Source organism: Ursus arctos, unplaced genomic scaffold (assembly GCF_023065955.2).
Source record: "Ursus arctos isolate Adak ecotype North America unplaced genomic scaffold, UrsArc2.0 scaffold_22, whole genome shotgun sequence".
Lineage (NCBI taxonomy): Eukaryota > Metazoa > Chordata > Mammalia > Carnivora > Ursidae > Ursus > Ursus arctos.
Window position 1 is genome coordinate 41,661,443 of NW_026622897.1, and position 19,229 is coordinate 41,680,671.

At 40.7% G+C, this 19,229-nt stretch overlaps 1 protein-coding gene across 1 annotated transcript in view; it reads left to right on the forward strand.

Moving 5' to 3' along the window:
• RAB38 (RAB38, member RAS oncogene family) overlaps positions 1-19,229 on the forward strand; it is a 52,061-nt gene that overhangs the window by 15,260 nt on the left and 17,572 nt on the right. The window contains exon 2 of the mRNA XM_026518292.3: positions 4,943-5,223. Within this exon, the coding sequence (XP_026374077.1) occupies positions 4,943-5,223 (281 nt within the window). The remainder of the gene's footprint in view (positions 1-4,942; positions 5,224-19,229) is intronic.

Sequence of the window (19,229 nt, forward strand, 5' to 3'; positions counted from 1 at the left end):
TATAATCACCATACTGTACATTAGATCTCCAGAACTTATTTATCTTATAACTGGAAGTTTATACCCTTTGGCCAACATCTCCCTATATCTCCTACTCCCAGTCCTGGCAACTACCTTTCTACTCTCTGTTTCTACAAGTTTGGCTTTTTTTTTTTTTTTTTTTTGAGAGAGACAGAGAGACAGAGAGAGCACATGAATGGTGGGGGGTAGACGAGGAAGGGCAGAAGGAGAGGGAAAGAGGGAATCCCAAGTAGGCTCCACACTGGGGTTCCAATGCGGGACTCGATCTCATGTCCTGAACTGAAATCGAGAGACAGACGCTTACACGACTGAGCCACCCAGGTGCCCCTACAAGTTTGCCTTTTTGGATTCCATATGTAAGTGAGATCATACAGTATTTTTTTTTCTCTGACTTATTTCACCTAGTATAATGTTCTCATTGCTTTTGCCCATGTTGTTGCAAAAGGCAGGATTTCCTTCCTTTCCATGGCTGATAATATTCCACTGTATGTATATACCGCATTTTCTTTATTCAGTCCTTTACTGATGGACACTTAAGAAGTTTCCACATCTCACTCCTTATGAACAATGCTGCAGTGAACATGGGGGTTCAGATAGCTCTTGAAGATAGTGATTTCATTTCCTTCCAATGTGTGTCCCTCTGGTGGTCTCTTATGCTGCCAGAATGTCTGAAAACCTGTGATTACATTTATTTTAAGGGAAAGCAGGAGCAACAAGAGCGGAGATGCTGAGAGCCTCAGCTGGGGAGCTGTCAGGGCTCCAGGTGAGGGCCCGAATGGGAGCAGTAGCAGTGCTGATGGAGGGGCGGGGCAATCAGGACCTGCTTCTGAAGAAAAAGCATTGGTAGAATGTTGGAAACCCTTTAGGCAGAGGTGAGGAAAGAGTCAGAAGATGACTTGAAGGTACCGCTCTGAGGGGCAGTGTTACTATTGATGCCAAGAACTGGAGGGAACACCGGGGCGTAGCAGGTGGAGAGCCAGACGCCTGCATCCGAGGAGGTTGATGAGAGGGGTTCCCAGAGGCAATAATGAATTTAGTTTTAGGTATCCAAACCACTTTCTCTGTTTTACCAATGAGGAAAACTGAGACTCAGAATGGTAGAGTGACTGCTCTGAGCTCACAGAGCTAGTAGGTTAGTGGCAGAGTGGTAAAAGAATGGGCCCAGTTTAACAGAACACCCAATTCACTGCCTCCTGTTGTTTCTATGCTTATGTAGAGGATTCCCAGCTTGGTTATGCCCACTGAGAACATCTCTAAAGTACTAATTACCAAGTGAAAATACCATTAAATACACATTAGGACTATATTACCTGTGTATATTTTTAGCTGAGTCTGTGATACCAAATGGACCCATTAAGGCTGTTGGGACAGAGGCCAAGCATTAATTTACTAGGAATATTTTAACTCTAGAAGCAGGAAAGCAGGAAGGGACTTTAGAGGTCAGCCAGAACAAATTCATTTTACAGGTGAGAGAACCGACTCTCAAAAAGAGAAATGGCATTTGTCTAAGTCTGCACTGGTAACCAGCAATTAAGACTAAGACCCATGTCTTCTGGCTATTCAGTTTATTGCCTTCTGCAGTAAGATTGTCCAAATGATTGCTGCAGCCATTGTATTAACTTTTGTGATTCAGTTCATTGCTTTGTCATTTAACTTTCCTGAAAGCTGGACACTGAATCATGAGTCATATCGACATGGCCATGGATGTGTGTGCAGAGTCTAAGAGAAATGGGAGCCTACATGGAGAATTGGATCATTTTCAGCGCAGGCATCTAGCATGACACGTCTTAGTTTAGAAGTTCCTCAAGGTCAAAAAACTATGTATTTGCAGCACAAAACACAGAGCCTGAGCCATATTAGCTATTCAGTAAATGTGTGTTGAATGAGTGATCTAATCCCACTGGAAATTTTTGAACTATGTTTTTTGTTGTTGTTGTTTGTTTGTCTTAAGTAAATTACCTATAATAAATTCATCAGGTCTCTACATTGCCCATATGTAAGCACTCATGAAAAGTCACATGGTTCTCATTCTTTTAATAAGAAACAGCAGGGAAAGCTATCAACTGACAAAGGAGAGATAAAATGTGAGCTCTGGAAATGCCCTTGTCTGAACGTGACCTCTTGCTGGAGCACCGGAAATACAAACTTTTCAAGTCTCCGGGCCCAGTGACCTCAATATACAAAGATCACTTTTTTCTCCTTGTTTCTGATCTGGCACACTTACCCTCACAAACTCAAACACGCACAGACACATACACACAAACACACAGATGGTCCTTTTTGAATTCCTACAAAGGTGTTAAGCCTATACATTGCTTTTTTGCATAGTCTTAAAAACGACGCTTTGCCATATATTTGAACTGTAAAAATATTTCTTCTTGAGGACCTCCTTACTCTACTATGAAAACCTCTGGACAAGCAGATTACTGAATAACCCATGACTTTGCCTTTCATCTGATTAGTTCCCTGCAAGGGATCATAAGACAACTGCACAAAGCCCAGAGGCCGTCAGAGTCCTGCATGATCACAGAGGGCTTTTTTCCCCCTATCTTCCTGAAATGTCATGGCCATCCTGAGCAGCATCAAAGGGGATCACTGTTTGTATTAGGAACTAAAAAAGGAAAGGAAATAAAAGAAATTTAAAATTCATTTGGGAGAAATGAAAGTTCATCTGCGGGTTGTGTGTCATATGAAGAGTATTATACTACTTTCTTTCATTGGCTAGATGATTGTGGGGGGACAAAGAAAAGCTTCTGTGGTAAAACCCTGTAAGAAATGTTTTAGGATCGTCATGTGCTGGCCCTTACAGAATGCTCTTCTGTCCAGTGACACCCACTAGGACGACTAGGGCAGAACCCTGACCTGCATCCATTTTCACCAAGTGCTCATGGATCATGACCTCAGAATCTCCAGTGCTCATGCCCATGTGACTATAACAACCTGCAAAAGAGTTGTTTTTTGTTTTTTGTTTTTTTTTTTTTTTTTAGGATTTACTTCTTTATTTGACAGAGAGAGAGAGCACAAGCAGGGGGAGTTGCAGAGGGAAAGGGAGAAGCAGACTCCCGGTTGAGCAGGGAGCCCAATGAGAGGCTCTATCCCAGGACCCTTGGATCATGAACAGATCAGAAGGCAGATGTTTAACCGACTGAACCACTCAGGTGCCCACAAACGAGTTCGTTAACATGAATAAAAACTCAGCATCACAACACCTTGTGCTCAAAGTTAAGTGTGAGGTGTCCTCAGAGATGATGATCTGGATGTTCTTCGGTACCTGCCAGTTTTGGCACTTTATTCTTTTTGCAACAAGTTGGCTTATTAAATGTGCACTTTGCTTTGCTTTAATTTATATAACTTTAAAAGACTCTTACCATAAATAAATGACCAAATCAGACTAAAAGGCCTTTGTTTGGTCCTACACTTCTGGAGTTTTGGGTTCAAAAAATACAAACCGAGGCTTTATTAGCTCCTGTCTTCAGCTACTACCAGTGGCTTGAGTTACAGACAATAGGATTCATTTCATTTTGTTAATCGGCGGAAATCCCAGTAATTTTTTGCCATAAACTCTGCTCTGAAACACTACCTACATCATATTGTCTTTCATAATTTTTAACATGCTGGAGAAAGGCAGGGAAATCTCAAGGGCTAATTAGTTCTAAGGTCCCGTGCTGGGTGCTTTCTGTATGTTCATTCATTTCATCCACACGACAGCCCTGTGAGGTACACATTATCGCTGCCATTTCGCAGAGGAAGGCTAACCTATTGTGTTAACAAACTGGCCAACATTCACTTAAAAAATTAAGAATCAGAGCAAAAGTGATTCTAGGTGATTGGTCTAAATAAGACCAATGCCTGCCTCTCCCTCGCTCTTTCTTTCTCTGTCCAAGGGGTTTTCTTATCCAGTAGACTGTAGAGCACTTAAGGCCATCTAGTTTACTGTTGTATTCCAAGCATGTAGTCTGGAGACTGGCATTGATATAAATACCTGTTATCTGTTTAGTTGAGTTGAGTGGGACACTCTTGGTACATAAGCCTGGAAGAGAGATAGTCTAAGACTAATGGTTTAGTAGTTGAGAGTATTCAATGTCGGCAAATGACTATGGGCTTGGATTCAAAAAGATCTGAATCTCAATTCAGATTTGAATTCCAACTTCAAAGCTCACCAGCTGTATGATTTTGAACAAGTTACTTAGCTTCTTGAGGGCTCAACATTCTCACTGTAAAATGGGGGTAATAATTGTACCTTCATGATTATTTGTGTAAACTGCATTTTGATGGTTAGTAAATATAAATAAATGCTAGCTACTACTACGCTTAATTGGAATTGACTGGGGGTGCCTTTTAACATATTACATAATTTAGTTATCTTTATTACGTTTATAATATATAATCTGTCACCCCACTAAAATGTAAGCTCCATGATGGCAGGGATTTTCATGTTTTAATGGTCGTATCCCAAGTGCTTAGAGCAGTGTTGTCCAGGAGAGCATTCAGGGATAATGGACATGTTCTATATCGGAGTCGTCTACTCCTGTAGCCACTGGCCAGACGTTATACCACACACTTGAAATGTAGGTAGCTAGAGTGACTGAGGAACTGAATTGGAAACTGTTTTTAATTTTAATTAATTTAAACCTGAGTAGCCATGTGTGGCTAGTGGCATTCTGTACCAGCACAGTTCTAGAACATTACATGGTATACAGGAGTTTCAGTAAATACATACTTGTTAAATGAATGAATCCATTCTGGATTCAAAGATCCAAAACAAAGGGGCATGATTATGTAGTCCGCTAACTCTGTAAAGATGAGCACTGAAGCACTTTCCTGAGCGATCTGCTCATACTGGAGGCCTCATGAGGTTCCAATATGTGATTCCGTTTACAATCGTAATAAGGTTTTGATTTCTATTTCTTTTTGGTGATAGGTCAAGAAAGATTTGGAAACATGACAAGGGTCTATTACCGAGAAGCTATGGGTGCATTTATTGTCTTCGATGTCACCAGGCCAGCTACATTTGAAGCAGTGACAAAGTGGAAAAATGATTTGGACTCAAAGTTAAGTCTCCCTAATGGCAAGCCAGTTTCAGTGGTTTTGTTGGCCAACAAATGTGACCAGGGGAAGGATGTGCTCATGAACAATGGCCTCAAGATGGACCAGTTCTGCAAGGAGCATGGTTTCGTAGGATGGTTTGAAACATCAGCAAAGGTAATGTGACCTTAAAGGAGAAACTTACTAGGCAAGATGCACAAAGAAAACAATCCTATAATCATTGTCATCATCATCATGATAGTAATACGTGTTTGTGCAATGATTTGTAGTTCCCAAATTGCTTGAGGCTCTTTCTCATCTCAAGGGGATGAGTGGACAGGGCAGAAATTACTATCCGCAATTTAGGATGATTTTGCTTAAGAGAGCAAAAAGCGACTTGTACATGGTCTCAGTGATAATAGCTAATAACTGTGTTTGTTTATTGAATACTTATTATATGTCAGGCATGTTTTATATGCATTTTCTCAATTAGTCCTCATACAACCCTATTAGATAAGTGAGATTTTAGAGTAAGTGAAAGAAATGGGCCTCTCATTCAGTGTCACTGCCTTATCCATGTATTAATTTACTCCATCAATATTTAATATATTCTTCTGTATGCCGGGAATGGTGCTTTGCCCTAGAAATGAAAAAATAGCAAGAATGTGGAGCTATCACATTGGGAATAGTGGAGTAGTGGAGTGAGAGCGTAGACAGCAAGTATAATTGCAAAGAACATTGTGTTGTTCCACACTGCTCACGCTTCTGGGGGCAGAGGGTAGCAGGGTGTGGGGCACAGTCAGGGCTGGAAGACGAAGAGCCCGATGTGTAATGATAAGGAATTTATTTTTCCCATTATGCCCCATGCTGCTATCTCATTTGTCCGAGGCATGGTTTTTGCTCTACTTCCTTTTGTTTTTGCTTATATTTTTGTATCTCAGTATCAGAGAGAGAGAAAAAAGCTTTTATGGTAAATTTTGAAAGTTAAAAAAAAGCATAAATTAAAGAATAAATGTTTCACTGTATTTTTCTTCTATTTCCTGTGTGCATGTATTTTACATTAGTATATTTTAATGTACATATATATTAAATAAAATATAAATATAAAATATATGAAATAATTTATGTTTTATATTTATAAATGAATTGTATACTGAAATATATTATATATTCATATAATATGTATCTATTTTACATATAAATGTATAAATATATTTTACATTATTAGTATTGCATTCTGCATAGTTTTATATCATAATTTTCCCATTTTTATTTATTTGTGGAAAACATAGTAAAAACTTATGGAGCATGGGCCCTGTGCTAGTTGCTTGAGATTCAGCTGTGAATAAGATAGGCATTGTCTCGGTACTTACAGGTAGCACTCAGGCCTTATTGTAAACATTTATGCAATCATTAGAGAATGGTTTGAAAATATAACATGAATGGACGTCATTCAGATAGACTGAGGAGGAGTCTGTGACCCATTTTATGCTAGAGAGCCATACCCCAGGTACTAGGGGAAGATAGACAGGAGGCATGTCAACCTGGAGACAGAGTAACGTGGTAGTCATTGCATTCCTATGGGAAAATGGCAAGGCTTTGAATGAGGTAAATGCTGTAAGGATTGGAAGGAAAAACCTAATTTGAGACTCTCACTGCAGTTTATTTTTTTAAAAGATAATTATTTATTTAGAGAGAGAGAGAGCACAAACAGGGGGAGGGGCAGAGGGAGAGGAAGAAGCAGGCTCCCCGCCGAGTGTATAGCCCAACATGGGGCTCGATCCCAGGACCCTGGGATTAGGATCTGAGCAGAAGGCAGACACTCAACCAACAGAGAAACCCAGGCACCCCTTGTTGAAGTTTAAACATCAGTGGATATTAAGCAACTGCATGGGTTGGGGGATGATGGAGATGGAGAAGACAGTGGTGGTGCCACTTTCTCAGTCATCATTAGGATGCTCTTTTGTTCCGGCCACGTGACCTGGATGGTCTCAGTGTCTGCCTCCTCTCTCAGTGGTGTCTTTGAGCTGGCCTGTGTCTAGAAGTTGCTACTTTCAGAAGTTCCTGGGTTTTTTGCCTTCCTTCTTGGCGCCACGGCACACTAGTATACTTTTCTCCTTCTCTCTTCCAAAACCCTTTGTTTCCCCTATTTCTTAGGATTTTTCCTTTGATTCATGACACAGTATCCATCATTTGCTTTTGTCTTTCTGCTTTTCTTGTCAATGAACACTTTTGGTTTATTCGTTTGAGGGATGATTCCTGTAAAGAGAGAAATTGAGAGCAAAACTCACAGGTCTGATGAGGTTACAGAAATTTGAGAAATATGACTTTGTTTTTTGAATGCAGGGCTTGAACTCGTGACTCTGAGGTCAAGACCTGAGCAGGGATCAAGAGTCAGATGCTCAATGGACTGAGCCACCCAGACACCCCAGGAATATGACATTTTTTATAGTTTGATTTTTGGACGTTAGTCTGGCTTTTTTCATTTTTAGTGGCAAAATGCGTGTGAATTCACCTGCTCTCCTTATTCCTTAGCTCCGCACTGTTTCATTCTATGGTTTCTGCATATCCCTTCAAATTCCTTTCTTTCCAAAAAATTTCTCTCTTGCCTGGGAGCTCCAAGTACAGGGGTACAAGAGTAGGATTTTAGAGAACTCCTTCTCTCAATAGGTTACTTTATGTCTGAAGGGCAAACTGGAATGAATGACTCATATCTATATGGGTGAGGGAGTCTTCCATCACTCACTCACTCATTCATTCATTCATTCATTCATTCAACAAATGTTATTGAACAGCTGTTCTGTACCAAGCTCTGGGAATACAGAAATGTATAAAACAGAATCCTGACTTCGTGGGTAATGATAACAAACAATAAAGTATAAGTAAAATATATAGGGTGTTAGATAGGGGAAAAGTGTTAGCAAAAAAAAAAAAAAGGAAAAAAGAAAAAAAAAAAGAAGAGAGAGAGAGAGAAGAAAAGAAAGGAAAAGACCTATGAATTTGTAGGGAGGACTAAACTTGCTTGTGGACCAAAGAACCTCTTGGCCATTTTCTTTCACCTCACTCAGACATTTCTTGCTCAACGCAACAGTGAAACTCTGCTTAAGAACATGAGGTTCATTAACTTAAGGCCTGACTGACCCACTGTACTTAGATACGGGATTTTTAATCCTCCAAATCCCTGCCAGTGTAAATTTTGAAGAGAAGCTTTGTGCAGAGAGGGTGGAGGGATTTCACAAGCCTGAAGTGCGTTGAAATGCTAAAGAGGGTACAAGGCCTCACTGTACTGCATTCAACGTCTTCTTCCCTCCAAATGTACTGCTATTCAAATTGTCCTGAATGTCTTAATAATGAGCATGTTTTCCCGGTGCCAGGTTAGTATTCAAAGTTAACATCTAGAATCTCAGGAACAATACTGCAGCGTTGATGCTGGAGTGTCAAACTGCTCCGAAAGTCTTTTTAAAAGATCTCTGATAAAAACTCTACTTCACTTCTGAGGTTAGTATCACAGCATTTACAAAATAGAGGCCCAGATCAGACTGTCTACATGAAGACAAGATGGCAGCATTTGGAGACTGCGATCCACTCCTCCTTTGATTACAAGGTTTGGGATCAGGGAACATTTCCCATAGAGATCTTTCTCTTAGAAAGTGAATCTACTGGGGCGCCTGGGTGGCGCAGCAGTCATTAAGCATCTGCCTTCGGCTCAGGGCGTGATCCCGGCGTTCTGGGATCGAGCCCCACATCAGGCTCCTCCACTAGGAGCCTGCTTCTTCCTCTCCCACTCCCCCTGCTTGTGTTCCCTCTCTCGCTGGCTGTCTCTCTCTATCAAATAAATAAATAAAATCTTAAAAAAAAAAAAAAGAAAGTGAATCTACTAATAAATAAAGTCCTTTTGTGTGATGTCGTAATCATTCAGTCTGGTGATAAACATCTGATTTCCTTTTTTTTACATCTCTAAAACTTCAGATGTGCCAAAGAGACCCCATAGCCACGTCTTGCGGCAGTCCTGTGGCTTGGCCATTTCTATTTTATGTATTCCTGTGCCCAAGGCCAGTCTTGACAGTACATTTTGGTAGATTTGTCTCTTTAGGATGAGAAGCTTGGTCTATTCTTGTTGGACCATCCCTGGTGTTGGGAGCCCTATTTTCTGGGGCTTTCTCAGTGGCCGACGGGGCCCTGCTACCTGCTGACCCATTTCCCTGATGTATTGTTGATGCCCATGGCCTGAATCTCTACCAGTTGCTTCTTTAAGATTCACTTTTATGGCCACACCCACCCACCTTCTAGGGTTGTCGAGAGCATTAAGTGACGTAATGTATGTTATGCCTGATTACACATATACACCATACCTACCCCCCCAACATAACATTCCTGTCATCTGTTGCCACAGCCCGTCCACTGGTCTGGATGTCGCCATCCGTACTTCGCTCTGATGCACACAGCAGCCACACTTGGTGGAAGGGTCTGTTTCTATACCTTAGCCCTTTCCAGGCTGTTCCATCCTGCTTTTATGGTGCATTGGTTCATGTGTGACTGTGTTTAGAAACAAGACACCAGGGAAATGCCTGGGTAGATGGGAAATAGTGGAAAAGTAATATCTATCCAATGGTGGTGACCGGAACCAAGGTCACAGAAAGAGCTGCAGTGCCCCTGGCTCATGCTCCCCTCCACCTTGTGTGCTACTCCTGGCAGATTTCTGTTCTATGTATAGTGACTTTTTAGGTCTGCCCTCTTTCTCAGAATGTTCTAAAATCAATGGATACCCCAGGAAGAAACTTTCTTATATTAAACTCCAACCAATTTTAGTGTCTTCCCTGCAGTTAAAAATAAAAATGTTGATGTGTGTCCTTCTGGGGGAAGGAGTATACTCAGCAGTAGCTCTCTATAAGAAGTTATTCATTTTTTACAAGGAGGAGTTGGTGGTCCTCCGTGTAGTGGATATTTTTCACGTGTTTTGGATTTCTAGCGATTATTACACGTTTGCTATTTTGGGGAACTTCTAGCTATAGCAGGCTTACCTCCCCAGGAAGAACCCATAAAACTTTCTTTTTTTGCTCTCTGCAGCCAGAACACAGGCATATGACCTAGATTCCACCAGTCATACTGATTGAGCAGCTAGACGAAGAAGGTGCAATATAAAATCCACTTTTTAGTGGGGGTGGGAGCTAGGTGGAGGCAGAACAGACCTCCATCCTTGGGAGACAGCAAAGTTTGCAGGGTCCTGTGCTTGACCCAGAAAGAGAATCACTACTGGCCCTGGGGACAGTTGCATTTAAGTTGAGCTTCTTGAAGCTTTGTGGATTTATAGGACCCAGTGCTCAATGGTGGCTGGCAGCTGTGTCCTCAGCAGGCCTGTTTTATGTGGGGTTTTAGTTTCTGGAAGCTTAGGCTTGAGCCTGTTTCTTTAGACTGCTGAATTGTCCTGCAAGCTACACAATATCTCTTAAGTAAGCTATTTCATATTTAACCAGCTTCAGATTCTGTATCTTGCAACCGAGAACCTGGATTAATATACATGGTCAAATACATTTGAGAAAACCAACCTGAACAACAGCTTCCCTTGCTGGGGGACTTCTTGGGACTTTGATATTCTAATGTGCATTCTGAACCTCCAGTAAGAACCATAGCTGTATTTCTTGCTGTTTGCTATGTGGGAGCTTCATGCGAAGATTTTTATGCATATGAACTCATTCAATCCTTAGCATGAGCCTATGGAGTAGGCATTATTTACCATTTGAAAGGAAAAAGTTGAGAGGTAGGTGACTTCTCTAAAGCTGTATAACTACTACCTTATTTTTTTTATTCTAACATACTGTTTATTCTTTCGTATGTTAACATTTCAAAATCAAAATATGCCCTAGAGCCAGTATAGATTTCTAAAATGATGGTGTGTCATACAAATAATGGCTTTTTCTAGTATCTTCTCCAAGAGGGGACTAGACCATGCAGAAGTTCCTAAATACATTTGATCATGTACAATACTTAACAAAATATGGGACATGCTTAGGAAATGCTGGTCTAGAATTCTCATTTAAAGTGAAAGTTTTCCGCATTTCATCGTTTACTGAGCTCTTTATTGTTATTATTGTTATTATTATTACTACTACTACTGCTGCTTTGCGGGCTGAAATATGCAACAGTTAAGAAGTGGCTAGTTTTTCTGGAAGCTGCTTGAAGAGTAGTATCACACATCATTTATTTTCTAGGCTTCTAGAAAATAGGCACTTAGAAGCATAATGTCCTTATACAAATTGGAAATGCATAGATAATTGCACCTGAGTATGCGTAGAGAGTTATTCTAATTCATTTTTTAATGGGCTAAGTATAGTACACCATTTTTTAAAAAAAAAACCCTTTTGTTTTTAAATTGGGCAGTAGACCATCCCTGATTATTCCCATTTTTCAAATATCAAACCATGAAAAAATTCTTGACAGTCACTGGTGCATTCACTGATTCAACACAATTTGTATTGAGTGACTGTCCAGATCTGTGCTGTGAATGATGTATGTTAAGGCCTTTCTGAGTTCAGAGCATGCTATGATGTGCCAGTTCTTATTCTTAAAATGTCAGAATTTCCTATAGGAAATAGATATTCCAGGTTTTAGGCATCCGTCTCCAAAGAATTTAGATGAGGTTGTAGGATGTGCCTCTACTAACTTACTTGCTCCCAGCACATTTAACCTTGGATTTTTAGCTGATTTGATGAGAGCTGTCTGTACTTAAGGACATAAAAGGAAGGGCCCAATCTGAAATCTAAAATCAGAGCAAAGCTGTAAGACATCATTTAAAGGAAATGATGGCGGGGTGCCTGGATGGCTCAGTTGGTTAAGGGCTGACTCTTGGTTTCAGCTCAGGTCATAATTTCAGGGTCCTGGGATTGAGCCCTGTGTTAGACTCTGCGCTCAGCGTGGACTCTGCTTGAGATTCTTCCTCCCTCTCTCTCTGCCTCTCCCCCTGCTCTTTCTCTCTCTAAAATAAATAAATAAATAAATAAATAAATAAATAAATAAAATCTTTAAAATTATAAAAATAAAGGAAATGATGGCCGTGTTTAATGGTCACAAACATTGCATATGATGAACTCCAGTCTGTAGTACAACCATTTGAATCATTGCTTCTTACAGATACTTAATGCCCTACAATGAAAGGTGGAAATTGTTTCTTAAGTTGAGAGTAGCATAAGTGCAAGAGCCTCAAACTCAAGCTACTTATCTACTTAGGAATCAGTCTAAATTAATAATAATATTTTAATTTTTATCTTTAACTAAATTGGTTCTCCAGAGGTTTTCTAGGTCTATGCTTATAATTTCGTAGATAGTCTGAGATCCAACTGTGACTAAAACACTATAGGAAAGTAGATATGGATGCTCAGAGAATATCATCCTAGCTTGGTGTGCAGGAGGCAAGGTGTGATGTATGTCCTTCTTTCCTGTGTGGTTCCCATTGTCATTACTTAAAGCTTAGGTCTTTCTTGTCTTGCACTTGGACAATTTTAATAGTCTATCTCCAGACTTTGCCCATGGTAGTCTGTACTGTATGGTGCTAAAACTCAAACTACCCAAGATAATTCGAGATCTTCTCTAGGCTCAACTTCTTGATTCAAATTTAGACACCTTAGAACAGGGGTCAGTGAACTATAGCCTGCAGCCCAGGTATAGCCTGCCCCCTATCTTGTAAATGAAGTATTATGAGAACACAGCCATGCTCATTAATTCACGTTTCTCAAGTCAGCTTTCCTGCTGGATCTTGATCTCCAACCAAGACTTCCTTCCCAAACTTCAGACTTCATATCCTTCTGGATCTCTACCTGGATAGCGCCCAGACAACTCTTCAAACCCAATACATTTGGAACTAAATTCATCATCTGATGTGGAGATCTAATGGCCACCTGGACATCTAAGCCATGGTCCCTTAGAACCAGGTTACTCACCCTTCAGAAATACCCCATTCCTGAGCATAGAAAACCCGACAGTGAGGTTCTTTCTTGCCCCTCCAGGCCTGTCTCTGGCTACCTTGTCCCTCCGTTTGTCCCCTAGAGATACTAAACTGCATCACATCCCCTGTTCGCATTTAGCTATTCCCCCTGTCTGGGACATGCTTCCTATAGTTATGCACCTGTCTCGATTCTTCCCTCAGGACTCGGCTCAAGCACTCTCTGTTACTGGCTCTTAGGTAGTTTCCCTCATCTCTTACCACAGTTATGTTAAGGTTCTTTTTCTGGGTGCCTGGCCCCTGCACTGCACTGGGAAACCCTTCCAGTCATCCACCAGCTCAGTGGCTTGTACATGCAGTGGTCACGTTGTCAGTGGTTATTGGACGGAACAGAACTGTTTGCTGCACTTCTTTTCAAGGACTCTTTCAGGAGATTCTCTTACTGTATTATTCTTTTCCCTATCCTTTGCGGGGTATTTCTGTCCTTAGAGAGCTGTGCAGAAGCAGAAAAATTAATTTACTGCTGTATTTCCCAGGAGGACTCCACATTATATAACTCCTTTCATCCAGAAAGCTCTATAGACACTTTGCACAGCAGGGAGGTTGTAGTGCCCTGCAGTGTGCAGGAGGAGCAGGGAAGGAAAATGAAGATGAGGGAAATGACCCCCCTTCATGCCTTGGGCCCTAGACAGGAACTGCAGGATTGTTTGCTTGGCCATGCCACATAGCAGCCCGCAAGAATCTCCCATTAGCCTGTGGATCTTATTATCCAGCATATTCCTCCTTCACACCCCAGGACCACAATTTAGCAATGTTCTCCTCATTGAAATTCCCATCATTTTGTTTACAGGCATCTCTCATTTTCCTCAGTTACTGTCATTTGAGCTATCAATGGCTATCATATTGATTTTCTTCTAACTACTAGTAAAATGGAGTTCCAGAGAGGCTTTTCGATGATTTTCATTGGAGAAACCAGGCCGAGACTTCAGATCCAGTTCAGAACTCAATCCAGTTATTTTTTTTTTTTAAAGATTCATTTATTTATTGTGGAGAGAGATTGAGAGAGCACAAGTCGGGGGGGGGGGGGAGGGAGAGAATCTCAAGCAGACTTCCTGCTGAGCATGGAGCCCAGTGTGGGCTCAATCTTACCACCCTTAGGTCATGAACTGAGCCAAAATCAAGAGTTGGACGCTTAATTGACTGAACCACCCAGGCACCCCCAGTGACAATGATTCTTGAAGAGCTGTACATCAGGAACTCCTGAGGAGCTTGCTAAGATTGCACACGGCTCAGCCCTGCTCTGAGGTGTCTGGAGGGGCACAAAATGTATGTTTTCAGAAAATAGTCCTTTGGTGATTTTGATATGCACCCTAGTTAAATGCCTCGTGTTATACTTTGTTCATTCATTCACCCATTTATTCATTCATTCATTCCTGAAGTATTCCTTGAATAGCTACTATGTATTCAGGTAGGCACTTTGCCAAGCAGTGGGGCACTGATGCCAAAGGGCACAGATTCTTCCCATTGAGAAGTTCCCAGTCTCCTGGAAGGAAACTCACATAAACAAATACTTATAATACAGTATCAATTTCTATAAAAACTGGCGACTCTTTGCAAGCTGTGGGAACACTTGAAGGAAAGGCTGTTACCTCTGCCCAAGAGCGAGACAGCTTCCTTGTCACCAAGGATGAGAGAGTCCCCAAAGGAAGACCCAAGGGGGACTAGTGAGAGGAGCTCCTTTTTAAGGGATGCTATGCAGAGGGGCATTAGAAGCCACTGTTGGGATATTCTTAAAAGTGAAAACAAGCTTTTCATCTTTATTCTAATATCTTTTTTTTTTTTTAAGATTTTATTTATTTGAGAGAGAGAAAAAAAAGCCATGAGTTGGGGGTGGGGCAAAGGGAGAGGGATCAGCAGACTCCCCAGTGAGCAGGGAGCCCGCCCTGGGACCTGATCCCAAGACCCTGAGATCATGACCTGAGCTGAAGGTGGATGCTCAACCAGCTCAGCCACCCAAGCAAGCGCCCCTCTGAGGTATCTTAGGTAAGAACATGCTGCTGCTGCAGAATTAATAGCTTTATCACTCAACAGAAAATTGTCAATACAGGACCACAAAGAATCTTCCTATGAAGGATAATAGTTAAGCTTTATATTTATGAAACACACTCTTAACTGTTCGTACCAGAACTTGTCCTAAGTGCTTTATTTGTTTCATTTACTTTTCACAAACCCTTATGACTGAGATGCTGTTATTACGCCAGTTTTACAAATTAAGGAGCTGAGGCTTAGAGACATTGAATGATTTACCCATGATCATATAGGTAGCAAGTGGCAGAGTCGGAATTAGGATACAGATCCCTCTATTCAAAGCCCTTGTTCTTGAAAATCCACTACATTATTCATTATGTTCAGGTTTCTAAAACTGTGTCGAAATCTCTTGAATGCTGCTGCGCATTTTCTCATTCTTTTGATTCTTGAGATTCTAATTGAAATATTGTGTTTGTTTGGCATCGTTTTTTCCGTGTTTTGGTAAGGAAAGGGAGTACATATATTCCCTCAGTCTGCGTGTTTACCTGGAAGGTACCCGTGCTCATTGGCCTTTTGTTGATTGTCTACTTCATTTCTGACTCAATCTTAGTCATTATATAATTTAACTCACTAGTTTCTTTTAAAATTAGGGTTATTTTATCCTCATTTTGTAATGTGGAAACTGAAGCACAGCAGAATTTAAGTAACTTACCCAAAGTCACACAACTAGTGCGTCTCAGAGCGAGGGTTTACACTCAGGTCTGATTGATTCTGGATGTGCCTGGTGTTTTCCATACCAGCGTTCTACCTTGAAAAGAAAAACAACAAGCACAAGCTCTGTCTCCTTTGTTGGAACCATTGTCAGAACTTCTGGGAAGGGTTGCTTCCCGTGTCAGTATGGGTTTTGTTACTAAGACATATTTGCCTTCCCCCTCCCTGTGTTACTTTATTTTTCTTTCAGTATTGATTTTGTTTGTCCCTGTTTTGTGGTCCTTTACCTTCTTTGATGTGTCTTGTTTGCCATCTTTGAAACAAGTGGCCTTAGATTTGTGGGCAGTAGCCCTGCTCTCCCAAGGCCTCCTGTTTCATCTCTGTCTGCTTCACTGACTAGTGAGGTATTGATTTCTTGGGCTAGCCTGCTGGGATTGGAGGAAAAACCAATATCCCATTAGATATAGATGAGAAGCAGCAGCAGCTTCTCAGCAGCCTGTTCATTGACCTAACATGCTAGACACTATTCAAAGACTAGGTTAGCCTGACGTGTCCAGGGATATCTTGAAGTGATTAGATTGTCCTAGGTATAAGGTAGAAAAGCCAATGAGAAAAATCAAGCATTGTAAATCTGTTTCCTTGAACTAAATGAGGTAGAATCATCTTTCGAGAATCATTTGCCTGTCAAAGTTTGCTCCAGGGGAAGGAGATTCTCTATGGAGAACTTTTCTAATTCTTGATCCCTTTGAATTTTCTAGGGTAGGCACAATCTTTGTGAACCATAAGGCAAGTCTTCTGGTTTTCATCTTTCCCAGGGTTCCCAAGATAAAAGACAGGGTGTCAGCAATGGGGTGCCTAGCATTACCTATAAAATATGTTTCTGAAACATTGTGTGTAAATCCCATTTTTAAAAAACATCCCAAGAAGCTCATTATGACCGCTCTCCCTGGGTGAGTCCCTTTGGAAAGGAAGAGTGCCTTGGAAAGAGAATTATCACCCTCTTGTTCATCTGGTTATAAGTTTAGTTCTTATGTTTCAGATTTTGTAAAGGACAGACATGAGAAGTAATGTCAAATGATCAAGGTCTAAAGAGATCTACTGTTACCACAGTAAGAGAAGCCCATACTTAACCCCCAAATTATCATGTCCTTATACCTTTCTCTACCATTGAACAGAAACATAGGGAAAGTAGATCTGGAGAGTACTTCAAAATTATCTTGTGGTAGAACTACTTATTTTAGAGTTTCATTCATTCATTCTTCAAATAGTCATTGAGCACCTCTTTTCTATGTGACAGGCACTGTTTTAGGCACCAGAGTTATACCAGGGAACACGACAGATAAAATCCCTGCCTTCTTGGGGCTTGCATTGTAATGGTGGAGACAGGTAGTAAAAAGATGAGTAAGTGCAATGTATAGTTTGTCAGTGGAGCTAAGTGCTGAGGAGAAAATTCAAGCAGAGAAGGAGTATAGAGCTGGTATGGTCATATGCATGGGATACAGGAAAGAGTTCAAAGAAAAGAAGGCACTTTTAGGCAGATGACCAGGGAAGGTTTCACTTGAAGGGGTTTTGTTTTGTTTTGTTTTGTTGTTTTGTTTTGTTTTGTTTTGTTTTGTCAGAGAGGTGACTAGGGTCATGCTGAGTCTTTGGAGCATTGTAACAACTTTGGGTTTGCTTTGACTGAGATGGGAAGACACTGCATTTGATGAGAGATGTGATATGATTTGATTTAAACAATCATTTGGGCAGTTAAGTTGAGCCTGGATGGTAGTGGGAAAAACTGCAAGCAGGACGTTAGTTAGGGCTCTATTGCAGCATCTACTGAAGAGAAAATTGTGGGAAGTAGTGAAACTTGACATGTAGTTTTGAACAGGTAGCAGATAGGATTTCCTGACAATTTGAATGGAGGTTATGCAAGAAAGAGAGAATTTGGGGAGGGATCCACAGTTTTGGGCCTGAACTGCTAGAAGAGAGCTGCCATTTTCTAAGGTAGGAATCCTGAGATGTGGAGGGGTCAGTGCAGAGATATTGAGACTTAGGGTTTTTTTTTTTTAATTGTATTTATTTATTTGTCAGAGAAAGAGAGAGAGATACAGCACAAGCAGGGGGAACAGCAGGCAGAGGGAGAAGCAGGCTCCCCACTGAGTAAGGAACCCAAAATGGAACTTGATCCTGGGATCATGACCTGAACCAAAGGCAGCTGCTTAACCGACTGAGCCACTCAGGCATCCTGAGACTTAGTTTTATATATGTTAAAATCTAAAGACATCTAAGAGCCGGTGTCCAGTAGATGGTTGTGCATGATTCTGGAGTTGAGGAGAAAAGTGCAAGAGGCAGGTCAGAGGACCAAGTACTGATCTCTGGGTACTCCCACATTCAGATGAGAAAATGAGACCTATTTTCAGAAGTAGTAGAGGGCACGGGTATTTTTTGAAAAAGCTAAGATTGGATCTCAGTGAACTTTTCTCAGTGTTGAAACCTAATAAGATCACATGTAAGTAGCCTGAAATTTCCTCTTCTTTTCCTGTGCTATTCTCAGTAATAAGGTGGGAAAATGATAGACAAGAGAAAAGATTACATGGCATAGGCTTTCTCCTGAAGGCATCAGACTTGGGTTTACTCGCTTTGTTTCCGCTAGTTGGTGGGTCTAAAAAGCAAAGTAGGAAAGTGATGAAATGGTTTTGTGCCTCAATGCTATCAACAGTGCACTTTCTTCCAAGTTACTGGGCAGTCTAACCTAAGCCATGGTGTCCAGGGTATGATTGGAGTGTGGCTTTCACTTGGTTTTAGAGAGGTGGGAGATATTCAAATGGACCTCTGAGAGCAATGATGCAAACTTAGGTTTCATTTACAAACTTTGTAAATTAAGTTCATCATGTAGACTGCAAGCCAGCTTTTATTTGCCACGAATGTTCAAAATGATGATATTTAACATTTGAATAGTACTTGCAAATTTAGGAAGTTTCTAACATTTGCTTTCTAAATTGGCTTTCACAAATCCTCTGAATTTTCACTCTTTTGTGAAACTCTTTTCTAAGAACTCCTGCTTGTTTTCATATGAAATGGCTTTAAGAACCCTTTTCATTCTGATTCCCTACCTGGATGCTTTGTAATTGGTCCATCTGCCTTTTTTTAGTGTAGTTGCCAGGGCTGTTGATAACATACCAGACAGACTGGACAGAGCATGGTATAATGAAGCTTTAACCTACCTTGCTTGCGTCACATTTTAAATTTTACATAGTATTATATTGCATTAATTTATTTTAACAGCTGTAGCAAGCTGTTGACACATGCTATACTCGTGGTCATTGAAAAGCCTCCTTATTTTTGCAAATAGTGTGCTGTCAAATAAGATATTAGGCTACTGATTTAAGCTGCTGATCATTTAAGCCCAAGTGTCGAATTTTATACTAATACCTATTAAATTTTCTTCTCAGGCTTTAATCTATGATTCCAGTTTCATTTTTAATCTATTATTTTTGCTAGAAGTAAAGTGTCAATTTCAGTT